Below are 13,125 nucleotides of genomic sequence, written 5' to 3'. Positions count from 1 at the left end.
ACTGTTAGACTGTTGTGTCTTTTACCCTTCCACTTCCCCCCTTTTAAAACAAATTCAAGATGTAAAAGGGGAAACAGGCTATGAAAGCATAGCAATTTAGGCAAAGGCATGAGGTATTTTAGTATCTATCTGGCCTCTCCAGACATGCAAACATATCCAATCAGATCATCTAGGCACAGATAATTTAGACTGTTGTGAGATCTTGTTGTGATCCCTTGTTGATCTCTGTTTTGGCTACATTCATTTACGAAGGGAAGTAATCAAATAATGATCAGGCGACTCCAGTAGCAGGAAATGCTTTTTGACTGATCCTGCACTACAAATTTAAAGGTTCAGTCAGTGTCTAAAAGGTAAGCTCAGTCACGATATGTGAGCTGAGGTGCTAGAGGACACCTTTCCTTCTAATTGAGTGTCATGTATGGAAGTGATTTTCTCCTGCATAGCACGTGGCTACAAGTAAAATGTTCATTGTGGTTTTATGCTATCCTTGATGATGGAACTCCAAATAATGTAATCTATAAGCAAAAGCAAAAAAAAGAGGGGATGGGGAGACTAAATCCATAATGAAGATTAAAGAGAGGCTTTTTAGATGCACAAGGAAGAGGAATGTTGAACCAAGTACTAAAACTAGCTTGCTTCAGGCATGTAACTCCTTTTGGCATTGCCTAGGAAAGCTGTTACTGAACCTTTCTTTCCAAGCAGCAGCAGAGCTCTCCTCTGTATATATCCAGCGTTCTAACTCAAGCACCCTGCCAAATACTGCACCTTCAGTAATGAGTCTCTGTGGTACATATTTGACTTAGTGGTTTCATTTCATAGTATTGTTATTGTTACTCCTTCATTTTCTGTTTATGCTCCTTCTATTCTTCTGCTTGTTAGCTCTATGTGGAAATACAGTTCAAAAGTATGCGAATCCAACTATAGCACAGGACATGGCTTATTTACTCTTTGGTAATATCACAACAAGGAGTTGGAATGATTGCCCTCCCTGCTGCCAAATATGTAAAAAGAACCAAATTCAACAATGCTCTGTTTAGTCTGCTCTGCACATCTTGCAAGCTCATAGGTTAGACTATGAGTTAGGGTTGCTGTAACTGGACCCGAAATTTTGCACTAATGCACAGTGTGCTATTTTTATTGGGTTTCTAACTTTCTCCATCTTATGGTTATCAAAATTTGTTTCCACTTGTTGAGATCTGTATTGAGGAGCACATAATGGGACAACTGATGAACAGTCTAAGGAAAGGAAAACATGGAGCTAAATACTGAAGGTGTGAAGGTTTGCAGGTAGACCTCTCAGCTGACGTACTTAGCTCTAATGCCTGAAGTACAGACAGTACATGGTGTCTGACAAAGTCCAGCTGCTCCTGGATCTATTTGCGTGGTAGATGTACTTTCAGGTGTATCTCTCTATACCAGTCCTTGCCTGCCCATAGGCAACTGTATGTCTAACTTCAATATACCACTTATTTGCAAAACAAAAAATAGAAGAGGTCTTCACTACATCACACTAAGTTCATTTCCTAATTTACTGATGTTTAATAACGTACGATGGTGAAAAGGCACAATGAAGATGTCATCCACTGTCTTGCTCTAAATATTGCGAATATTTGTGATGAGTGGTTTCTGAATACTTCAGAACTGACAAATGAACACTATAACCCAATCTGGAAAGAGCAGCACTTTAAATGGCAACCCAGTGTCTGCTCTTGGCTCTTGAATGTAAAATATAACAAAACCTCTTACAATTAAGGAGGTAAAACTAACCAATTGCATTTATAGACAGTTTTCAATGAGATGCAAACCTATACGTCTCTCCAAACTGAGATCTGATAATCCTATTCTGAAGCCGGCTTTGGCAAAACAATTTAGGCTATTGATGTATTATTAAATACGGCAGTGATAGCTCTTCCACTCCATGGTCTTGATGTTCATATATAAGCCTTTTTTCTTCTTTCTTCCCCCATCCCAAACAACTGCCACTAATATGAAAAGTACCTCCCTTTTTGGTTAAAAGTGCACTATATTCTGTCCTTATGAAACATGAAAATTTACCTAACTATGCAGAAAGACATCCTTTGTTTTCTTCACACACAGAAATGGGTTTTGAATATCCAGTTAAGATTACATGTGAATGCAAGGAACGGGTGAAGAAACTTCAGTATTCCTGAGAGACTACCCTTGCTACAGTAAATTTGCCTCTAAGATTTACAAATATCAGTAGTAACGTTCATCCTAAACCAATCAGTAAGCAGGCTTTGTTTCCACAGTTCTGGCTGTTTAGGGATGAAACAACAGGCAGTTTTGTTTACGAAGCAGACAGGCTCAGACATTTCACACTCAATGGCAGCTGCAGGTATGTAAAGACTTCTCAGACATAAAGGTTTTTAGCCAATCCCCCTCCATGATGTATTTTAATGAAAATCCTTTTTCAAAGGACACAACTCCATTAATGACCACTGACAGATCAACACTGTGTGTAAGGACAGTTCCACACACCGCCTACTGTAATGCCATTTAACACATTATTTTTTTGTCTAACTGAAGGAAGTATACAAAACCCCTGAAAATGTTACAGATAAGTCAGGACTGCACTCTATTTGATCTCCACATACTGCAACTAGCTCTACTAAAACAGAATAGCAGGGATGAGTAAGAAGGCAAAGATTACCAGCCCCTGTAATGTAATGGTTTTAAGCTTATCTTCCACCTGTGATTACACCCTACAGGACAAAGATTTTTTCCAATGCTACTATTTATTTATGTTATCTCACTGTAAACACCATTGGAGTAATATCATTGGATAGACCCAAACTATATCCTGACAGAATTTCTATCCCACTCTTGTAGAAAGCCGTGCTCCTGAGGAACTGTGCTACTGTGTGCTGATAAGAAATCTGTGGTGGTATTACTGCAGCTACTTTGTGCTTTTGGTAAGTTCTAATCAATTTGCTCTGTTTGTAGTGGGAAACAGAAGGAGGAATCCACAGTAAAGGATGGTCTTACTCAGAATATATACGTTTGCACTGAACCTCGCAGATCTCAAGAGTTTCTCCTGCAGCAGGGACTAAGGAAGATTTTTTTGCCACAGCTAGAGAAGGAATGTTTTAGGTGTAGTACATAGGGGCTTTCAAAAGAGTGGATGTTTATTTTTAGTGCTCCCATCTTTCCTATTAAATAGCAACCAAATGCATGCTTTTTAGGCACATCATCCATCCGCTACGGTTTAAAGGTAAACTGTAGACTAATTGAGGCTTGAGAGCATTTTAAATAATGCATATTAGGCTAAAGTGTTTTTTATAATTCACTGAATTTATGAACTTCAGACACTTGCACAGAAGGAAGAACAACGCTATTACATTTGCACTATGTACTTTGAAGATTTCATGTTATTGATTGTAGCTCAGTAAGCAAACACTTTTAACCTTCCCTGTATGACTAATTTAGCACTATTTTTTTTAAATATATAATGAGGTTACCAGATATGAATTGTATGTAGCAATGCCGTGAATTGTTCTGAAATCTTCCAAAATCCTCAAGTAAATGTGTCAATGAAGCAAAATGTATTTTATCTTGTTACAGCACTTATTTCACAAATACCCTCAGATAGATTTTGCTTTCAACCTTTTGCTGTTCTTGATCCAGTTAATATTAGGCATCTGTTCATAAGGATAAACAGTAAGTCACACAAAGGAAAATCATCTGTAAACTCTCAATTACTGGTCAATGGTAATTTTTTCTTTTTTTTATTGCAGTTTCTATTCTTAAAGATAGTGTTTCATTGTAGCATGTCTTTCAGTCATGTTGGCCAATTACAATTGTTTCTTAAACACACAATTGAGCATTTGACATGGAAAGACAGTCCTTTTAGAACTTAGTCTTGCTTTGTTAGCATCAGTGGAACTCAACCAGAATGCCCACTCAGAAATTATTGTTGGACTGAAGCCTTGATGAACAGCTTCATGCTGCGGAGCGTGAACTAGCACCTCCATAATTAAAGCACTGATGAACCTTCTGCTGTCAGTACTTCTGTATGTTAAGTAAAGCTTGTTCGTCGTAAAATGCAGTTTCTTCAAAACTAGATTATTTTCACAACTTCCAAAGACAGAATAATAGACTACTTCACTTTGTTACTTTTTTCCCCCTGTGGAAATGTCCTCTTCAGAGATATTTAGCCTCACTTGAATGGTGCTGTGCCTAAATAGTGTTCACATATTTCAAAATTATAATTTGAAAAGTCTTTCTTTTTAAAAATTCAGAAAGTGTTATTTTTAGTCTATCTTGATGCAAAACAAATTTACGATGAACTCCATGTGGTAGGGGTCAGGTGATAACCTGAACATCCTGTAGTACTCTTAGGAGCCTGATATTGGCTCCTAAGAGAAATGGAGAGAGATTGTTGGAGAGAAATGCAGAGAAGTCTCTTCCAAAAAAATGTTAAATGGGGCAAAACCTGATTATTCTGCAAATTCCAGGATTGAAAACACTAGAAGTTGCAGAGTTTCCAAATACTGGAAACATGTTGTAAAGGAGAACAGAGTAGGCAAGTTTACTTTGGTCCTGACACAGACAGCATGCGGAAGGGGGAAGGGCCGGAAGGAGGATCCGGGGAACTACAGGCCAGTCAGTCTGACCTCGGTGCCTGGGAAGGTCATGGCAGATCCTCCTCAGTGCCATTACACGGCACATGCAGGAGAACAGGGTGATCAGGCCCAGTCAGCATGGGTTTGTGAAGGGCAGGTCATGCCTATCAAACCTAATATCCTTCTATGATAAGGTGACCCACTTAGTGGATGAGGGAAAAGCTGTGGATGTTATCTACTTGGATTTTTGCAAAGCTTTTGACACTGTTTCCCACAGCATTCTCCTGGAGAAGCTGGCTGCTCATGGCCTGGACAGGTGTACTCTGCGCTGGGTAAAAAACTGGCTGGATGGCCGTGCCCAGAGAGTGGTGGTAAATGGAGTTAAATCCAGTTGGTGTCCGGTCACAAGTGGTGTCCCCCAGGGCTCGGTGCTGGGGCCGGTTCTCTTTAATATCTTTATCAATGATCTGGATGAAGGGATCGAATGCACCCTCAGTATGTTCGCAGATGACACTAAACTGGGCGGGCGTGTTGATCTGCTTGAGGGTAGGTTGGCTCTGCAGAGGGATCTGGACAGGCTGGACCGATGGGCTGAGACCAATGGTATGAGGTTCAACAGGGCCAAATGCCGGGTCCTGCACTTGGGTCACAACAACCCCATGCAGCGCTACAGGATTGGGGCAGAATGGCTTGAAAGCAGCTCGACAGAAAAGGACTTGGGAGTGTTGGTGGACAGCCGGCTGAATATGAGCCAGCAGTGTACCCAGGTGGCCAAGAAGGCCAACAGCATCCTAGCCTGTATCAGGAATAGTGTGGTGAGCCGGACTAGGGAAGTGATCATCGCCCTGTACTCGGCACTGGTGAGGCCCCACCTCGAGTACTGCGTTCAGTTTTGGGCCCCTCGCTACAAGAGGGACATTGAGGTGTTGGAGCGTGTCCAGAGAAGGGCTACAAAGCTGGTGAGGGGTCTGGAGGACAAGCCTTATGAAGAACAACTGAGGGAGCTGGGGTTGTTTAGCCTGGAGAAGAGGAGGCTGAGGGGAGACCTTATCACCCTCTACAACGACCTGAAAGGAGGTTGTAGAGAGATGGGGGCTGACCTCTTCTCCCTGGTGACAAGTGATAGGACGAGGGGAAACGGGTTCAAGTTACGTCAGGGGAGGTTTAGATTAGATATTAGGAGACATTTTTTCACTGAAAGGGTTATTAAACATTGGAATAGGCTGCCCAGGGAGGTGGTGGATTCACCATCCCTGGAGGTGTTTAAAAAAAAGGTAGATGGGGCACTTAGGGACATGGTTTAGAAGTGGCTCTTGTCAGGGTAGGCTAAAGGTTGGACTCGATGATCTTAAAGGTCCCTTCCAACCTCAACAATTCTATGATTCTATGATTTTAAGAAATCATTACAGAAGATGATTCCTGGTTCTGAGAATTATGTAGTAAAATGGATGATAGGGCAAATTTGAGACTGAGTTTAAGTCACTTTATCTTCAAGAAAGAAATACCACAGGCCTGAAAGTAAATTAACAGAAGCGATAAAGCCATTTTCTGTTCTGTGGTGCACCAGAGCAAAGAGACACACTATTTTACTGCCACCAGTGTGCAAAATTCATTACACAGATTAAGTGCACTACTGCTTCCCTTTTATTCTAAGAGCTACCTTGGGAACGGCAAAGGGACAGAAATGCTTGACCAGACTTTCTATAGGAAAGGGGCAAGAAAGAGGATTTTATTAAGACTTAAATGACCTTTAGCTTTTGGGATTAGAATGTCACAACTACTGTCACCAGGTTTGAATTCTCGGTAACAGCCAGTAGTTTTAAAAATACATGACTAGTTTTGCATCACAGAAGTGAGATATGCTTCCCTTTCTGTTCCACCCTCATGTTGGTGTTTTGACATCTCATTTCCATAATTTTCATATTTTCTTTTTATTTTCAAAGAGCAGCAAACAACTTTTTGCGCTGGGATAAAAGACGATGTTGGAACCTGGCCCTCTGTAGACATGCTTGTGCACTACACCCCGGTCCAAGCACTCCTGCTGGCGGGGAAGGAGGAACCATCTTTATCTATCCAGCAACACAACCTTTTTCAGGCCTCGCTCCTCCCATCTCAAATTCTTATTGCATGCATGTTCGTGTTCTTCCTTGGCTGAGAAACATACACAACTGAATGCAGTTCCTGTGAGCCCTGGCCTTGTGCCCAGTCTGTTAATCTGCACTGCTTAGTAACCATTAAACATTATCTATCACCTCTGTGGAAAGGAGGAGATGGATGATTATTTGTCATTTGGATAGGTCTGCACCTGTCCAAAGAGCTAAGGTAACAGAAAAGGGACTCGGTCATTTAAATACCTCACAAAGAATGAACAGAAAGTCAGTCTTTGTCCTGCTGATCTGCCTACATTTTACAGTCTTCAGTTTACACAGAAGCAACAGAGATCTTGTGATCTGAATGCGCTGACGTGTAGGAATGGAACTCTGACCTCCAGCAGTCCCATCCTATGCACTGAGCAGAACAGTACTTATTCCAGCCTGCAAAATGGACAAATCTCAGGCAAGACTGCAGTTCTATTCTTACACCTTGAATATGTAAAATCAAAAACTAAAGCTATATGAGGATGCATAAATGAGATCAAATCTCAGATGAGAAGCAGCTTCAAAGGTCAGAGATGTGCTAGACTGAACTCAGCATAATTTTTGGATCAGTGTTAGTTAATTAATAATCTTACACATTATTTAAACTCAAATCCTCAGCAAGTGCTGCTTATATATCCAAGTTTTCAGAGCAGTACAAGTGACAACACACTACCAAGCAGCAAGCTTAAGATTCCATTCTTCCCTAGAGGAATATTTAGCTAATAATTATCCTTTATGCAAATAGAGCAATGCCTGAGTGAAGACTTTCATTCATTCCAACGTGCAAAAACAGAGCTGAACACTCCTGTCAAAAAGCTACCCAGGTAAGAGATTTGTCTCCCCTCCCACACCTCTGAACTCAGGTTTTATTTGCTCTTTGCCTGTTTTAAAAGGTGCAAAACTGCCTCTTTTCAGTTATTTACACACTGGTGTTGCTTTTTATGTTTTGTGATTATACTGTTCTTCTTATATATTGCTTGTAAGGTAGATACTGGACAAAGGTTTGTAAAACATGTAGTCAGCTGCAACTGGTATGGAAGTAATCTTTCCTGAAAACTGGTCTAAGAGTTCAAGACCAGCCATTTGGCTAGTTTTCATTTGTATTTAAGAAAAGCAGCTTACATGAAGCTTATCTAGTTCTCAAAGTATTCAATTATTATTAAAATTGAACATTTTCTTAGTGATTAAATATGAAAGAGGGTTTCCAAAGTATTGTCCTTCTTGCATGTAGTAAACCCAAGATACCGGGGAAGGCAAGAGGAAAAAACATGAGAATGGGGTATCAATTTGGTTTTCTCTACAACCGCTTCATGTGATTAAACAAAGTCCAGCAAAACCACAGGGCAGGACAGAGCTTAGTGTTTAGTTTTGTGACTGATGACTAAAGCCTTGGAAACCTTTCCAAGGTCTCATCATTCCCAAGGATGATCTGATGGGCCAGCCTTTACAACAGCTGCTGGCTGACTATGTGAGTTCTACTGTAGCCTGCTCATCACTTCTGGGATTGTTACATGTCAGTGGCTGTCATCTTACTCGCTGGGACACTGGACTAAGAATCCTTGGGAAAACATGAATTGAATCACAACTGCTGGTGAATGCAGGCATTTGAAAAAGAGCCTAACTTGCCTTGGAAATTCTAATTGGAAGTAGAAGTTGCGAACTGCAAATTTAAATTAGAAATACAGAAATCTAAAAGATTGCTTGACTCTCAGAATAACTGCATAGTATAGCACTGTTAATTTGCAGAGGACTTAAATGAATGTTCTGGCTTTCCTGACTTGTAGAGACCAATAAGCTGTATTATTTTTCCCTCTTTCATCTTTAGATTAGCATAATGTTGAAAACTCATCAGGAAAATGTTTTGAAGTCACGATATTTTGTTCACATATAGGAAAAAATGAGCCCATCAAATGTCACATGATTTTCCTAAAAAGCACTGTGATTTTCTTTGCCTATAGCCCAAAAGCTTGCTAGGTCAGTGTTTAAGTAAATGGTTTTGGTTGCTGGCACCTTGCTTAAGTTTGCTTCCAAGAACATCTAGGTCCTGGTACTCTAAAGCTAAAAATACAACAGCTTATGCAAGACAGAGAGAAATATCTTTTCACTTGTTCTGTTTTGTCACTTGATCCCTCCTAAAACTCATAGGTTATGTCAACATTTCTAAGTAATTCTGCACAATAAAAGCAGATTAATAAATCAATGCAGTAGGTGCTGAAGCAGTATTGCATTATATTATATGCATTTCAGGGGATTTTTATTTCAGACTAGGCAGGTCCTACAGACTAAATGTCCTCACCACATCTGTTCAAATCTTTCCAAAGAACCAATTGCTGGGTCAGGTTTTTATGCCACAATAAACGGTCAGAGTGCACTACGGCAGAGCTTCTGGGAATTTTCCTCTGAAGAAAGTCTGGTTTGCAACCGTAACACACCTCTATACGTTGAATCTATGCACTGTAAATTAGGCTAACCAGTGACGTTTTTCAAAACTTTGTTAATGGTCAAAACCAGAACAGTAATGTAGTCATAGCCTTTAGGAACCAAGAGAAGTTTCTTACAGGCAGAAAAGGTTGCTGATACAAAAGATGAGTAACAGTTTAACTCAACACCTACAAGTGCTTTAAATCAAGTGCTTAGCTAAACTGACGTCTCTCATGTTTTTCTGTCATTTATGCAACAAAAATACAATGAAACTTCAGATGATAAATAGAAAACCTGCTGCACCCTCATCAGTTTTTTAGCTGAATTTTCACAGTTCGAACATAGAGAAAACTGCAAGCATCACTTGGCTTAAACTATATAAAGGGCTCTATCCTAACTTATACTTCCAATCACTATTTCACCAAGAGTGAGAGATTCTGATATAGAGTTGTGATACACTGTCTGACTGCTGTCCGAAACACAGGATTTAAGAGATCTCCTTATCATAGAGTCGCAGGCTCACCCTGCCTACTCCCTCTTGAGCTTTCTAGAGATACAGCTTCAGATTTTCTGGTGGACAGTCAGGATGGGGAGACAAAAGAACACATCAGAATAAAGTTTTTTTGTGTTGTGCGGTTGCACAAAGAACAACTCATCCAACCAGAATGCTTATATGTGTATGAGCAGAAACCGCTTGCCAATTAATCTACAAAGAGAAATCCCACTGAACATGTTGTGATGAATGTTCCGTTCCCTGCAGAAAGATTTTTGTCAGGTCAGTGGCATGGTGAAAAGACAGGAAGAAAGATGAGACTAAGGCCGGTTGGAAAGCTCGCAGTTTGTCTGGCTTGAATGGTTCTTTGCTTTGTTTCTCTTTTTCACAAGAAACTGAGTCACTGCATTAAACCTGAATGAATGAGTGGTTCATATAGTGGTTCTGCTCATGCAGAAAAAACCCCAAACCCAACGCTTTTTGCTTTTGCTCATACAGTCAAGGGCAACTTGAAAAAACTTAACTGTGAAGATTCCAAACATCAAAATACAATTAAAAATAACCAAGACTACTTTTCTTTGTAATGATATGGATGATACACGTGTATATGAATGTGCACACAAGTAACTTTCCCTTGTATTAAACAGTTGAGAATGTTCTGATACCTAAGTCAAATGCAATGGATAGACCCGTTCTATGCTATATGCTGCTTCATCTGCACATCCCTGCTAAGAACAGCTCTTTCAGCAAGCAATGGGAAGCCTTCACTTGAATAAAATGTAAACTTTATGTTCTGCGAAGCTCTGGGGGATGAGCGAGAGTTGGAAATAGGGGTTGTCCCTTTTCTTACAAACCACTTAGTATGGGCTGAGTTGAAAATGGGTCAGTTTGGCGAGCCAGTAGAGGAACCTATTTACTGATACCCCTAGGGCTCCTCAATATTGCTCGAGTATTACCACTGTGGAAGGATCGTATTGTATCTCAGCACCACAATCAGAAGGATGGAGTCCACTCATGTGCACAGGATCTGCTCTCCACCCTCCTGTCTTTGGAGATGGCAGGAGCATTGGAAGCTCCCAGCTCTCTCCTAGGCTGCACAAATGTACAGGGATAGCATGCAGCCACGGTAGAATCCCCTTTTCTTCAGGTGAAGCAACTAGTTATTACTGAGCTATAGGTATCACAGCCTGAGAATTCCTGGATTACACAACTGAAAACTGTTTTGATGGTAACAACGTCCCTTCCATTATTTGGTACGGTGTTACTATGTTCTAAAAGCAACCATTAAACTCCAAACATTAGAGTTTCCAGAAACCAGTAACATCTCAGTTTAGAGCTGGTTTTAGAGTGTTTTACAGCTAGCATGCTCATTTGACATGGATTCTGAAAATATATCTAGCAGAATAAATGGCTATTTGCAGGAAGCAAACCCTTGTTTTCAGGAGAAAAAAGAATTGAAGAAAATGACCTCCTGTCAGCATTTGTCTGTGTTTTAGCTTGAACGTATTTATTCCACCAGGAAGGTTTTTTTGACCTTTGTCAAAAATGCATCAAAACTGCTGAAAAGATACATGCTTTATAATTATAGCATTTTTTTTTTTAAATTGGCTTTTACAAAAAGCTACTATTCTGATTATCCAGTAAGGCAGTACAGCTGAGATATATTACTAAATTATCATTCAGGCACAACATCTGTTAACAGATTTCCAGAGAAATTATATTCCAATAATCTTATGTATTAAAAACTATTACCATCACTCAGGAAGCTGCACAAACAATGCATATGTGCAAATCTTAATGTTTTTTTTCGTAAATACAAATTTACTTGCAAGTAAATTATGTGAGTTTAGAGAGAGGCAGACAGCAACTGTACAATTGAATATATGAGCCTGGTGTACAGAAGCTGCTGCAATCTTTTTTATATAGTCTATCAAAAGCACTCATTGGATATTGAACTGCCCACTAGCTTTTAAGTATGTAGAACAAGGGCACCGTATTTGTTTCTTGGCTGTCTGAGTTCACTTGGCTGTAAGAAGTGGGTGGCATTTGAACAGGATTTGCTGTCCTCATGCACAAGCCTCTCATTCTCCAAACTAATTTAGGTAAGACAGGAAGTGTTGGGTTTTTGCATCTTAAAAATTAGTGTCTTTATTACAGTTGCTAGCATTCTGTATTTTATTAACTTTAATCATATGCTCTTTAGTACTTCTCTTGGTGTTGTAACTTCTTTTATCTTTTCTGTCAACTTTGCATTCTAACAAAGACTAGATCCAACGTATTTCCTGTCTAAGCAGATCCTGCCTAGCATAATCACACAGTACGTTGGAGTCTACAGAAATGAGGCATTACTAATAAAAAATAGCCATCAATCTTTCTAAATAATTACATCAAATTGTAATTAGTTTTCCCTTATGATGGAAATAAACTTTACGTACAAACAAAGAAACTTATGCAGTGGGAGCTAAAAACTATTTAAAATAATTGGGATGGATAGAAATCTACTGATTTCTTCAAATAGATTTAGACAACAATATGCAAGTCATTTTCAACTTGGGCAATCAGTCCACACATCTCTAACAAAAATCTCTTTTCTGCCTTTTACCAAATTATGAATTACCTACTTTTGTAACACTTAAACATCCTGTTTCAAGTTGTAGTTAAACTTTGCATGGCCTTAGAAATCACGCTGTGTCATTTAAAATAATACCTGGGCATTTGTTTAAGACTTTTCACTAGTTACAGATATGCGTCTTCATATTGTTTTCAATTTGTTGGCAAAAGGTATTTGTTAAAATCTTGGAAAAAAAGCTCTAAGCAGGATAGATAGAAGACTTTATAATAAACCACTCTCTATTTGGAGTGCTACAGATTGAAAGCTTACAGGCTGTTGGTAAGCTATTCTTTTGCTTATCAATTATGCTTCCAGTTGGACTCATAAGTCCTTTTTTTTTTCTCAGCTTGGAAGCCTATATGTATGTAACTGGGTGTTACCAAACATTAACAAATCAAAATACTCTTCTTAACAAAAAGTAGGGAGTTTACACAGAGAATGATGATTTCTGTCATTAGAGTCTAAACTTACTATTTAAAATCATTAAAATATACCAACAGAATACAGTGCCAGTGAGCATACTTCAAGTTTTAGGAAACTGATGTGTATGGCTTCTGTCTCTAGATACTGAAAGAGGAAAGAAACAGCTTTTACTTGCAAGTGAAGACAAACTTCGGCATTATGTTGCAATGTCACACCTGGCACCAAAATGCAGATATCCTGGCTGTTTATGACACTGGGAGAGGCTGGGCTTGAGAAGTTCTGGCCTTGAGAAGTTCTTCTTCCCTAGAGATTCTGCATACTCTTGTACTAGCACATACTCTCTTCTAGGTTAATATGTGTCATCTCTTAACTCACAGTACCTATATTCAGGCATCCAGACTTTCCACTGCAAACCATAAGACAAGATTTGCCTCTTGTGGCATACCCTGTTTGACA

At 39.5% G+C, this 13,125-nt stretch overlaps 2 protein-coding genes across 7 annotated transcripts in view; one reads left to right on the top strand and one right to left on the bottom strand.

Moving 5' to 3' along the window:
• The window catches only part of IDUA (alpha-L-iduronidase), a 49,311-nt gene that overhangs the window by 21,305 nt on the left and 14,881 nt on the right, over positions 1 to 13,125 (bottom strand). The window lies entirely within an intron of this gene.
• Positions 1 to 13,125, top strand: part of SLC26A1 (solute carrier family 26 member 1) — a 38,785-nt gene that overhangs the window by 17,695 nt on the left and 7,965 nt on the right. For 2 of the 5 annotated variants that reach the window (XM_063319409.1, XM_063319408.1), the window contains one exon: positions 2,851 to 2,933. In XM_063319409.1, coding sequence (XP_063175479.1) covers positions 2,851 to 2,933 — 83 coding nt within the window. Of the gene's footprint in view, positions 1 to 2,328; positions 2,357 to 2,850; positions 2,934 to 6,526; positions 7,546 to 13,125 lie in introns of those variants that run through there. The other 3 variants (XM_063319411.1, XM_063319413.1, XM_063319412.1) reach the window with 3 other exon arrangements.

Source organism: Chroicocephalus ridibundus, chromosome Z, assembly GCF_963924245.1.
Source record: "Chroicocephalus ridibundus chromosome Z, bChrRid1.1, whole genome shotgun sequence".
Classification (NCBI taxonomy): Eukaryota; Metazoa; Chordata; class Aves; order Charadriiformes; family Laridae; genus Chroicocephalus; species Chroicocephalus ridibundus.
This window is presented reverse-complemented; position numbering and strand designations above follow the sequence as displayed.